The sequence below is a fragment of the Heterodontus francisci genome, chromosome 46, assembly GCF_036365525.1.
Source record: "Heterodontus francisci isolate sHetFra1 chromosome 46, sHetFra1.hap1, whole genome shotgun sequence".
Classification (NCBI taxonomy): Eukaryota; Metazoa; Chordata; class Chondrichthyes; order Heterodontiformes; family Heterodontidae; genus Heterodontus; species Heterodontus francisci.
The window spans coordinates 18,485,947-18,498,122 of NC_090416.1; the positions used below are offsets into that span (position 1 = coordinate 18,485,947).

A 12,176-nucleotide genomic window follows, 5' to 3' on the forward strand; every position below is an offset into this window, starting at 1 on the left:
TGAGAGTTCTGCCCACTGAGTCACGACTGACTGGCAGACTAGGGGAATTGACAGAAGAGGCACACAGGGTGACACTGCTCCTCTCCACCCACAAAGGGCAGCACTCTGACAAGGCTGCAGCAGTGCCTACTGAAGTACCAGCCCTGCGGTGTGACTTGACCTCCTGCCCTTCTGACTCCATCGGCGGGAGCACTGATGGCCAGGCCAAGCTGACACACGAGGAACGGCCGCTTGCACGGAGCACTGTCGATACTGTTTCCCAACAAGAATTACATAGAATTTGCAGTGCAGAAACAGACCATTCGGCCCACCTGCTCCATGCTGGTGTTTCTGCTCCACTCGAGCCTCCTCCCACCTGCTCTTCATTTCACCCTATCTGCATATCCTTCTATTCCTTTCTCCCTCATGGGTTTATCCAGCTTCCTCTGCTATTCACCTCAACCACTCCCTGTGGTAGCGAGTTCCACATTCTCACCACTCTCTGGGTGTAGAAGTTTCTCCTGAATTCCCCATTGGATTTATTAGTGACTATTTTATATTAATGACACCCTAGTTCCGATTTTCCCCGCAAGTGGAAACATCTCTACATCTACCTTTTCATCATTTTGTAGACTTCTATCAGGTCGCCCTTCAGTCTTCTCTCTTGTCGAGTGCCAGTCTGTTCTGTCTTTCCTGAGTTAGCGCCTTCAGAAGATATTGGGGGGAAGACAGATGTTGTATTTTGTGTCCTGTGATACATTTGAATAGACTTTCAGCATAAACTGTGGGTGTGAATGCCAAGAGGGTTTTTGTTGCTGTGTAATGTTCATTTTCTTCCTATTTTAGTTCCCTGATGAGACTCTGCGAAGTAGTGAGCTTCTCAACATGATCGTCGCTGTCATCGACTCTGCACAGGTCAGTCCTGAGCAGCGAGCGTCTGCTTAATATTGTGGTGGGCGGGTTGGCTCTCATTTTCTCAAAGCAAACTGTCCTTTAAAGTTTCAGCTCCAGCCCCTCCACTGGCCCAGTTGCTGAAGGCACCACAACATAATGGGCTTGGTTCTCGGTGCACACTGAGACTTCTGATCGCCAGCTTTCAATGCATCCAACCTGCTTCAGTTGCAGTTCCCTGCTCCCACTGCTAATGTCAGACCTGCGCCCCACCGTTGTACAGCGGCAGACCAGTACTACACCCCAGTGTTATGCTGAGACAAATGAGACTTTAAACCGAGGCCCCCCATCTGCCCTTTCAGATGGACATAAAAGATCCCAAGGCACTATTTTGAAGAGAAAGGGGAGTTCTCCCCAGTGTTCTGGCCAAGGTCACTGGAAAAACATCTGGTAATTATTTCAATGCTGTTTGTGGGATAGTGCTGTGTGCAAATTGGTTGCCGCGTTTCCCACGGTACAACAACGATTACACTTCAAAAGGTACTTCATCGGCTGTAAAGTGCTTTGGGGCATCCCGGTGTTGTGAGAAAGCGCTATATAAATGCAAGTCTTCCTTTTTCCTTTCTCTAGCCTGTCTGGTTCCAAGTTATACTCTGTACTGGGGCACTGAGAGGGTTAACTGCAAATATCACTGAAGCAATGCTCAGAAAACATGCCAGCTCATTCTGCATGGAAATCAACTGGGGCTTACGTGCCAAGATTTAGAATTTTTAATAAGCTGCTTGATAGTCAGTGAGGGCAGAGCTCAGATATTATTTCACTCTGACAACCTGCTCAAACTCCCTGAAAAGCCCTTCTCAATGCGATCTCTGTCCAAACACTTTCATTATCCCTCTTTTCTACAACCATTCACACCTTATACAAGCACAACAATCTGTGTGGCCCGGTGAGACTTGAAGGTTCTTCTGTTTGTAAAGTAAATTGAATATTTCTCCTTTTTTTTTCCCCCCCCCTCCCCCTGATCTGCTGTGCGAATACATCATTTGGTCCAGTCCCAGGGTTGTCCAGATGTGGCGAATTGGGAATCCAGATTTGACTAGTTTTACATTCCTCATTCGTAAATTATAGATGAGTAATAGACACTCTCATCGGGCTTGTGAGCGGAATACATATTCGCAGGGTGTATACGTGTGAACTTTAACCTTCATGTGCATTTGTTCGCAGACCGGTGAGATGCAAATCAGGTGTGCGACTGTGTTTTTTGATCACTGAATGTTTGCGTTCCTTGGCCACTGGTGATAGATGTTTAAGTGAAGTTACGCATGAGGTATATTTACCTGCGTTGTGTGGCTCGGCGTGTGTGTGGACTAGATGTTCTCTACTGAATGGATGGCTGTGGTTAAAACAGTGTCCGCTGTATCCACGCCTGGGGCTGGTCTGCACTTGCTGTTGGACAGCACTGGTGTGGGACTAAGCCATTCGCGCCAGTTGGTTTTGGGTGGTAGCTGAAGCACCATTTGGAGGTGTGAGGTTTGAGAACCGTTCGGGGTTCCTACTCCCGATCACTGCCCAGTGACTGCTGCACGTGCTGACATCAGTCGAGCTCAGCCCCGAGGCCCGACTTTGCCAAATTAGTCTGCTGGCGTTCTATAAGCTCGGATGTGGAGAATGGGCACTCGTCGTCCTAACTCCGCCCAAGTCAGCAGCTTCAAGAAGGAAGCAAATTGTGGAGTTAGGGCACAGATCAGCCATGCTCTCACTGAATGGCACAAAAGGCTCGATGGGCGAAATGGCCTCCTGTTCCTATGAGTAACTTTATTCCGTCAGTGTAGGTTGCTGCCAAAGTGCCCGCACGGGTAGGTTGACCTGCAGTAAGGAATTGAGCACTTTCACATCATGTGTTGACACTTCTGCTCCTTGTACAATATCCCTCCTCATTTCTAGAGGAAGAGAATTGAAAAGCGGAGGAGTTGTGTTTAACTTGTATCAAACCTTGATTAAACCACGTGTTTGGAGTACTGTGCACTGTTCTGGTCTCCATATTACAAAAAGGATACAGCGGCTCAGAAGAAGGTGCAAAAAGGATTTACAGGAATTATACCAGAACTGAGAGGTTAGACCTAACCGGAAAGATTGTACAGGCTTGGAGCTCATTACTCTAGGAAAAGAGAAGGCTGAAGGGTGATCTGATCGAAGTCTTCAAGATTAGAAAAGGGTTCGATAGGGTAGACGTGGAGAAGCTACTTCCACCTGTGTGGGGAGCCTAAAACTAGGGGCCATAAATATAAGATTGTCAGTAATAAATCCAGTGGGGAATTCAGGAGAAACGTCTTCACCCAGAGAGTGGTGAGAATGTGGAACTCGCTACCACAGGGAGTGGTTGAGGTGAATAACAGAGTTGCATTTAAGGGGAAGCTGGATAAACACATGAGGGAGAAAGGAATAGAAGGATATGCAGATAGGCTGTGATGAAGAAGAATGGAAAGAGGCTGTTGTGGAGCATGGACCCTTTGTGCCAAGTGGCCTGTGTCTGTTGCTGAAGACTCGACGTAATTCTGGGTAATAGTGTAGCGGTAGCTGTGAAGGTCGCAGAATGAAAGATGACCGATGAACGGCAACACTGCGCTTCACCTAATTAGACAGCTCGTGGAGCTGGCAATTTCACTGAGCGGCTGATCATTATTTCTTGAAAGGAAGTGAGTTGTCAGATGAACACAAAGCAGGACAGAAATTATTACTCAGTCTGAATTGCTTTCAAGCCCAGTTTACATTCCTGTGCGAATCCAAGACTTTGAAAAGCAACGTCTCCTTTATCATTATTTCTTTCATTTTGAAAGGATGGCTATAAAGAATTTTAATGCATCAATTAAGTAAAGTTAGCCAGTAAGTGCTTGCCATATCAGATAATAATCCAGCTCCCTCGAACTGTCGGGTTCAGTAACTTGCTCAGCTATCTCTCTTTTAGTAACCACGTTGAGCATTTGTGGCTAAGCCAGTGGCAAGCATGATATTTCACTGTTTTAAGATGAGGGTGGGGGCGACTGGTGTGGGCTGTCTTAAACCTTGGCTTTCGTCAGGTGTTCTGTCCATAGTGACTGCTGGGCCTGATCGGGGCTTCTGTTTTGTTTCCAGTGACTGTGGAAACCTGGGAACCAAGTTGACGAGTAGACTTTGTGCAGACCAAATCTAGGTGATCACTAATCGCTCCAGGTGAAACTTTTTCACCCAGATAGGGAACTTGTTGAGTAGTTGAGGTGAATAGCAGAGATGCATTTAAGGGGATGCTAGATAAACTCATGAGGGAGAAAGGGCTAGAAGGATATACCGACATGGTGGAAGGAATTCATGGAGCATGAACACCTGTATATCCAGTTGGGCCGAGTGGCCTGTTTGTGCTGTATATTCTGTGTAACTCCATCGCTGTTTCTGGGAGCTTTTTTATTCTTTCATGGGGTGTGGTTGTCGCTGGCAAGGCCAGCATTTGTTGTCCATCTCTTAATAGCTCTTGACGACTGAGTGGCTCACTGGGCCATTTCAGAGGGCAGTTAAGAGTCAATCACATTGCTGAGAGTCTGGAGTCACACCTAGGCCAGACCAGGTAAGGATGGCAGAGTCCCTAAAGGATGGGTTTTTACAACGATAGATAGTTTTATGGCACCATTACTGAAACTAGCTTTCAATTTCCAATTTTTATTTATTAATTGAATTTAAATTCCACCACCCGCTGTGGTGGGATTTGAACCTGTCACCAGGGCATTTGCCTGGGCCTCTGGATTACTAGTCCAGTGACATTGCCACAGCCACAGGACAATATCTTCTGGGATCTTGCTGTGCTCACATTGATAAGACTCAGGGAGACTCGGAGTTTCACAGTTTGGAGTGAGCCCTTATTTTAGCATTTAGGGAGGAGGAAGAATATGGTGAGTGCCTGGTCTTGGTTGGCCTGACTTGCGGGGAGCCCGGAGGGCTTATTCAACTCTGGTCATGTATTGTGTAGTGTCTTGCTCATGAACAACACGGCACAGGGATTGAAGCAGTTTCCCTAGAGAAAGGAGTTAAAAATGAGGAAGTTGGGTCTAAGGGCAGGGGTGCAGGTGAATAAAACGCCAACGCACTTCGCTAAAATGACGAATAGAATATTGGCCTTTATCTCGAGGAAGGGAGTACAAAGGGTTGGAAGTTATGTTACAGTTGTACAAAGCTCTGGTTAGACTCCATCTGAACACGGCATTCAGTTCTGGGAACCATACCTCAGGAAGGAGATATTGACCTTTGGAGGGGTTACAGCACAGATTCACCAGAAAGATAGTGGGGTTAAAAGGGCTAAATTACAAGGGTAGCTTGAAAAGAGTAGGCTTATGTTCTGTTGTGTATGTAAGATTAAGGGGTGATCGGACTGTGGTGTTTAAGATGATTGGAGGAGTTTGATGGGGTAGATCGGGAGAAACTATTTCCTCTGGTGTGGGGAGTCCAGACAAGGGGGCAGAACCTTCAAATTCGAGCCAGGCCATTCTCGGGGGTGATGTTAGGAAGCACATCTTCACACAAAGGGGAGTGGAAATCTGGAACTCTCTCTTCTCCTTCTCCTTTCCCCCCCCCCCCCCCCCCCCCCCCCCCCAAAAAAAGATGTTGTAGCTGGGGGTCAGTTGAAAATGTCAAAATTGAGATTGATAGATTTTTGTTGGGTTAAGGGGATTATTAAGGGTTACGGAATCAAGGCAAGTCGAGGGAATTGAGATACAGATCAACCATGATCTAATGGAATGGCAGAACCCGGTTGAGGGGCTGAATGGTCGTCTCCTGTTCCCATGTTAATTAGTTACCAGAAAGGGATATTGAAGTAGACTTTTACCTGGGGGCAAAAGGCAATGACTTCCTGGAGAGTGAAGGGACTGAGGTATGTGCTGGGAAAATGGGAAGTGATCTAGGAACAAGTGGGGCTTTTCCTGACGCTGCAGTTAAGAGTTATGGGGCGAATTGGAAGGGCGAACCCATAATTAAATTAAAAATGTCACTTGTTTGTGTTTCAGCTGCAGGAGTTGGTGTGTCACATAATGATGGGGAACCTGGTTATGTTTCGGAAGGATTCTGTTCTCAACATCCTGAGTAAGTCTCCCCCCCTTTTTTTTTTAAATTGGAACATTTCACTGAGTGCAGGAGAAGCTGAAAGTGACAGCTTAGCTGGGTCACTCATGCTCTTACACGAGTTGTAGATTGCGTGGCTTCAAGCTGTGCTCGGAGACCTGAGCCCCTAATTCAGGCTGACCTCCAGCGCAATCCTGAGGGAGTGCTGCATTGACAGAGGTGTTTGTCATTTGGATGAGACATTTTAAGCAAGGCCTGATTCTGCCTGCTGCCGGTGGTTCAGTTGAATGATAAAAGATCCCATGTCGCTGTATGAAGATCAGGGCAGCTCTTGCCAGTATCCAGGCCAATATTTATCAACTACCAAAAAAAATAAAAGCAACAAATGCTGGAAATACTCAGCAGGTTAGGCAGCATCAGTGGAGAGAGAAACAGAGTTAACGTTTCAGGTCAATAACGTTTCATCAGAACAGATCTAATATGTTAACTCTGCTTCTCTCTCCACCGATGCTGTCTGACCTGCTGAGTACTTCCAGCATTTTCTGTGTTTTCTTTTTTAAATTTCAGACTTCCAGCACCTGCGGTACTTTGTGTTTGTCCCACCAAAAATATCTCATTGCTGTTTATGGGATTTTGCTGTGCGTAAATTAGTGTATTCTGTTCTCTTGCTCATCCCCCGATTCCCATCGCTCCACCATTGGCGGCCGTGCCTTCAGCTGCCTGGGGTCCTAAGCTCTGGAATTCCCTCCCTAAACCTCTCCGCCTCTCTCTCTCTCCTCCTCCTTTAAGACGTTCCTTAAATCCGACCTCTTGGGCCGAGCTTTTGTTCACCTTGTCCCTAATATCTCCTTACGTGGCTCGGTGTCAAGTTTTGTCTGGTAATCCTCCAGTGATGTGGCTTGGGATGTTTTACTATGTTAAAGGAGCTATATAAATGCATGTTATTGGCGGGTTATAGCAGAGAGTGATTGCAGCTGGCAGGGCCAGGCAGAAAACTGTTTTTGTATTCTATCCTGTAGTGTGAGGAGATTGAGAATTGCCCGACATATGGGAGTAAAATTCCAGTCACGTCACTACAGTTCCTACTCTCAGAAATTAAAAGTTCTTAATGTGTTACATTGTCACTCATCCACACAGGAAATTATCTCTTCCCACTGAGGTAGGTGTAAAACTGACGAGATCTTTGATTCAGCGTTTGGGCGATTGATGTGTTTCTTCCAAACAACAATGAAGAAGGCTGGGCAGTCGTGATAAAATCCAGACATTCTTTTTCTTTGTAGCCTTATTAGCACTCGTGAACCAGCAGTCTCGGCAACGCTGAGAGATATTGAGACAGAGGAGATATAAACTGAGAGTTATTTGTTCAAATCTCTCTCTCTCTTTCACTTTGTCTCTTTCTCTGTCACTCCATGTCACTGTGTCTGTGTGTGACCTCTCTCTTTCTTTTCTGTTTTCTCTCTCGTCCCCCCCCCACCCTGTGTTTAAGATATAAGTTTAAAAATACGCACACATTTCTTGCTTTCTCCCTTTCTTTTAAACCTTTGGTGGTTGTCGACACTGGTCTTTGACACTTGGTCCAGGTTTTTCTACTTTCTGAGGTTCTCCGAAATAGCTGTTCCTATATGGTGATTATAAAATTATCAAATGATGCCTTGCCGATGGAGGCCATTCGTCCCATTGTGTCTGTGCTGGCTCTTTGGTACAGCTATCCAATTATTCCCACTGCCCCTGCTGCTTCCCTATAGCCCCGTAAAGTTTCCCTTTCAAGTATTTATCCAGTTCCTTTTTGAAAGTTACGATTGAATCTGCTTCCACCACCCTGTCAGGCAGTGCGTTCCGGATCGCAACATGTTGCAGAAAAACATTATTTCCTCATGTCACCCCTAGTTCTTTTACCAATGACCTTAAATCTGTGTCCTCTGGTTACCGATTCTTCTGTCGCTGGAAACCGTTTCTCCTTATTTATTCCATCAAAATATTCCTGATTTTGAACACCCCTATCAAATCTCCTTTTCACCTTCTCTGCCCGAAGGAGGACAACCCCAGTTTCTCCAATCTCTCCATTTGAAGTAGTGCCATTCTCGTAAATCTCCTCTGCACCCTCTCCCAAGGTGTGGTTCCCAGCAATGAACACACTACTCCAGCTGAGGCCTGGCCAGTGTTTTACAAAGGCTTAACATAACTTCCTTGCTTTTGTACTCTCCTCCTCTGTTAATAAAACCGTGTCCCATTTGCTTTTTAAAAAACTTTCTCAGCTTGTCCTGCCACCTTCAAAGATTTGTGTACATGGACCCTCTGTCCCTGCACCCTCTTGAAAATTGTTCCATTTAATTCAGATTGCCCCTCCTCATTCTTCTGACTGATGTTACAATTGAAAGTCAAAAATCTCTGTACAAGGTCAGGATCGGTGTGGGTTTAGGTGACCGACTGGGACCAAGGCCCCGCAGACGTATCATCGCAGATCAGCACTTTCTGAAGGGACGGAACTCAACTAAGGAAAGTGAGAGACGACTCGTTCAGAAACACTCGCTGTTTAACAGCAACACAGATGAAGATTTACAAGGAGGGTGGCCACTTGGGTGCCCTTGGAGATTAATTAACTGAGGCCGTGGGAGAGGCACCATAGTTTTACAATTGATTGAGCTGCTGCAAAGTTTGACCTGTTGCTGACGTGCGATTCGCTCAAGGCTCCCTCAGCCGAGCCAGCAGCAGAAAACAGAAGGGCAAGATTGCAGGAATGTGCCTGGGATATTGATGAGAACCAAAGCCTTGGAAATCTCAGGTCTTTGTCAAATATACATCCAGGGCCTTAAGTAGAAAGGGGAGGCAGATCGTGCTTGACTAACCTAATTGAATTTTTCGCTGAACTAACAGAGAAACTTGATGAAGGGAATGTAATAATGTTGTCTATGTGGATTTTAAGCAAGTGTTTAAAGTACCAAATAAAAGGCTGGTTGACAAGATTGAGGCTCATGGAATAGGAGGGTGAGTGTCGGCTTGGATTTAAAAAAATTGCCTTAAGGACAGGAAGCAAGTAGTCATGGTAAATGGTTATTTTTCAAACCAGAGGCTGATACAGTAGCGTTCCCCAAGGGTCAGTGCTTTTTTTTTTGATTGATATAAGTAAAATTTCAAAAGTTGCCGACGATACCAAACTTGGAGGTGTGGCAGACAGTGAATGATAGCAATCCACTGCAACAGGGCATAGATGGGTTAGCAGAATGGTCAGACAAGGTGCAGATAGAATTTAATACAGAGAAATGTGAGGTGGTGCATTTTGGCAGAAGGGATAAAGAGAGGCAATATAGATTTAATGGCACAGTTCTAAAGAGTGTGCAGGAACAGAGGGACCGGGGGGTTGCATGTGCATCGGTCTTTGAAGGCAGCATATTGAGAGAGGAGTTAGCAAAGCAGATGGGATCTTGGACTTCATATGTGGAGGCATCAAGAACAAAAGCAGGGAAGTTATGCTGAACCTTTATAAAGCTCTGGCCACAACTAGAGTGCAGTTCTGGTCACCACACTTGAGGAAGGATGTGAGGGTCCTTGAGAGGGTGCAGTGAAGATTTACCAGAATGGTTCCAGGGATGAGAGATTTTAGTTACAAGGTTAGATTGGAGACCTGGGGTTGTTTTCCTTGGAGCAAAGGAAATTGATGGGAGATTTAATAGAGGGTACAAGATTATGACCTGTTTAGACAAGTTAGACAAAAGCTGTTCCCATTTGCTGATTATACAAGGACTAGGAGACATAGATTTGAGGTTTTGGGCAAGAGATGCAGAGGGGGATGTGAGGAAGAACCTTTTTACGCAGCGAGTAGTAATGATCTGAAACTTGTTGCCTGCGAGGGTGATGGAAGCAGAGATGAATGATTTCGGAAGGAAATTGGATGGGCACGAGGAAAATAAACTTGCAGGGCTACAGGGATAGAGCAGGGGAAATCGGACTGACTGGGTTGCTCTACAGGGAGCCTGCATGGACTCCAGGCCGAATGGCCTCATTCTGTGCTGTACTGACTCTCTACTCTAGGAGGAACACAACCGTTTCAGAATCAGGGGTTGTGGGGTGAGTTCCTTGTGCTGTATTAGACCCTAGGTTGAAGAAGATTTCCAAAGACGAAGACGACAAGTGTAGACAGAGAAATGAGTGTCAAGTCTGCTGCCACTAACAACAATCATTTGCATTTACATAGTGTCTTTAATGCCCCCAAGGCACTTTGCAGGCGTATAATCACAGAATCTGTGTAACAGGCTCAAGGGGGCTGAATGTCCTCCTCTTGATCCTGTATAGCAGGCCCAAGAGGGCTGAATGGTGGTCTCCTGTTCCTGTATTCCTAGAGGTTGCCAATCTAAAAACTCTAAATTTTCTTTCTTCTATTATTGAGGGATTGCCAAAGCGTCCCAGTTTCTGCTGTGCTCCAGCCGCGGACTACTCAACCTCATCTAACGCAGGGTTTTGTGTGACTGGGTGTTATGGCATCTGATAGCAATGCCAGAGGCTGATTTGGTAACGGTAGCGAGCACTCAAGCCTCATGGAACAGAAGATGCCAGCTCCCATCCCTGGCCCATGCTGGGAAAGAAAGGGCGGATTTACATTTCTACAGCGTCTTTGATGATCTCGGGACGTCCCAACAGCACTTGACAACCAGTGAAGTATTTTTCAAAATAAAAGCAGCAAATGCTGGAAACACTCAGCAGGTCAGGCAGCGCCTGTGAAGAGTTAACATTTCAGATTGATCTTTCATCAGAACTGGAAAAAGTTACAGATTTTTGGTGTCTCAGGGAATTGAGGGATATTGAGGGGAGGGGTTGGACTGGAAAGTGTTGAAGCCCAAGATCAGCCATGATTGGATTGAATGGCGGAGCAGGCTCGATGGGCCGTATGGTCTACTCCTCCCATTTCTTTGTTCTTAAGAGATGTGACAGGTTTAAAGCAAGTACTGAGGCGGGGAAACTGGGGAGGAGAGGAACGAACAAAAGGAGAGGAAATACACAGCAGGTCAGGCAGCATCTGTGCAGAGAGAGAGAGAGACAGTTAATGGTTCAGGTCTGTGATCGTGTTGGAGGCAGGAGAGGTTAAATGACAAAAGGGATAATGATGCAAGACAAAAAGAGATGGTAATGGGGCAAGTAGAGAAAAGAGGAGCTGTAAATGGCAACGGCGGAACCCTCACCAACAGCTGCCGTCTGGACAAAATGGGAGCACTGGTTATGATCTGAAGATACTGCAATTGATAAGTCTGGAAGGTTGTCGAGTGCCGAATGAAAAGATTAAGGAGCTGCTCTTTGTGTTTGTGTTGAGGCTCATGAAATATTTTGAGGTGGGCAAATTTGTAATGTAGGAAATGTAGCAGCCAGTTCAACACACAACCCAGCAGCAGCAATGTCACAATGATCAGATCATCTCTCTCGCTCTCTCTCTCTCGCTCTCTCTCTCTCGCTCTCTCTCGCTCTCTCAGTGAAGTTAGCTGACTCAGGACAGCAGGGAGAAGTCACTTGCTTTTCAAAAAACGTGATGAAATCTTTTAGGTCCACCTTCGAGGGCTCTCCTGTTGCTGGTTATTAACAGGGCCCCTGTTCTGATTCGATTAAATTTTGATTTTTCTGTGAGAATCTGGCTTTGTTGCTCCTGTTCGGAGAGACTGGGATAAGTGTAAATCGCTGGCGTTGTTTTTGAAAGCCTTACTGAGGACAATGGAAACTGATAACCCCACACCTGCTCACCTTGAGACTGCCTTGCTGTGCGGGGTTTTATAATGCCCTAGTGCAGACGAGTGATTGGTGTTTGGCTGTCACTCGGTGGGACAGGTAAAGAGATTTGATTTGAATGAAGCTAGCTAGATTGCAGCAGCCTGTCTGATGCATTAAGTTGTCACAGATGAATGATCCGTGCTCTGATTCAGGCAAATAATGAATATTTTAAACACTGCAAGCTGCCTGACCTTTCTCGGCCTCTTTATCGACCAGTTTACTCGTTGTGGGTGTGAGGCAGTCAGGTGACAGTGTCGTGGGTGGGGAGAGGCAGTGAATGCAGGTGGAGGTGAATGAAATATTTTGATCTGGAGATTAGAGAGAGTAGTCGCATCTGTCAGATGAGATGTTAATCCGAGGAGCCGTCTGCTCTTTCGGCTGGACGTTGAAGGACCCCATGTTGCTACTATTGGAAGGAGAACGGGAATTCTCCCCGGTGTCCTGGGGCCAATATTTATCCCTCAACCAAC

General features: G+C 46.0%; 1 protein-coding gene across 1 annotated transcript in view; it reads left to right on the forward strand.

The window, feature by feature from the left end:
* ints3 (integrator complex subunit 3) overlaps nt 1-12,176 on the forward strand; it is a 213,079-nt gene that overhangs the window by 184,378 nt on the left and 16,525 nt on the right. The window contains exons 23-24 of the mRNA XM_068022811.1: nt 826-894; nt 5,901-5,976. Of these exons, the coding sequence (XP_067878912.1) occupies nt 826-894; nt 5,901-5,976 (145 nt within the window). The remainder of the gene's footprint in view (nt 1-825; nt 895-5,900; nt 5,977-12,176) is intronic.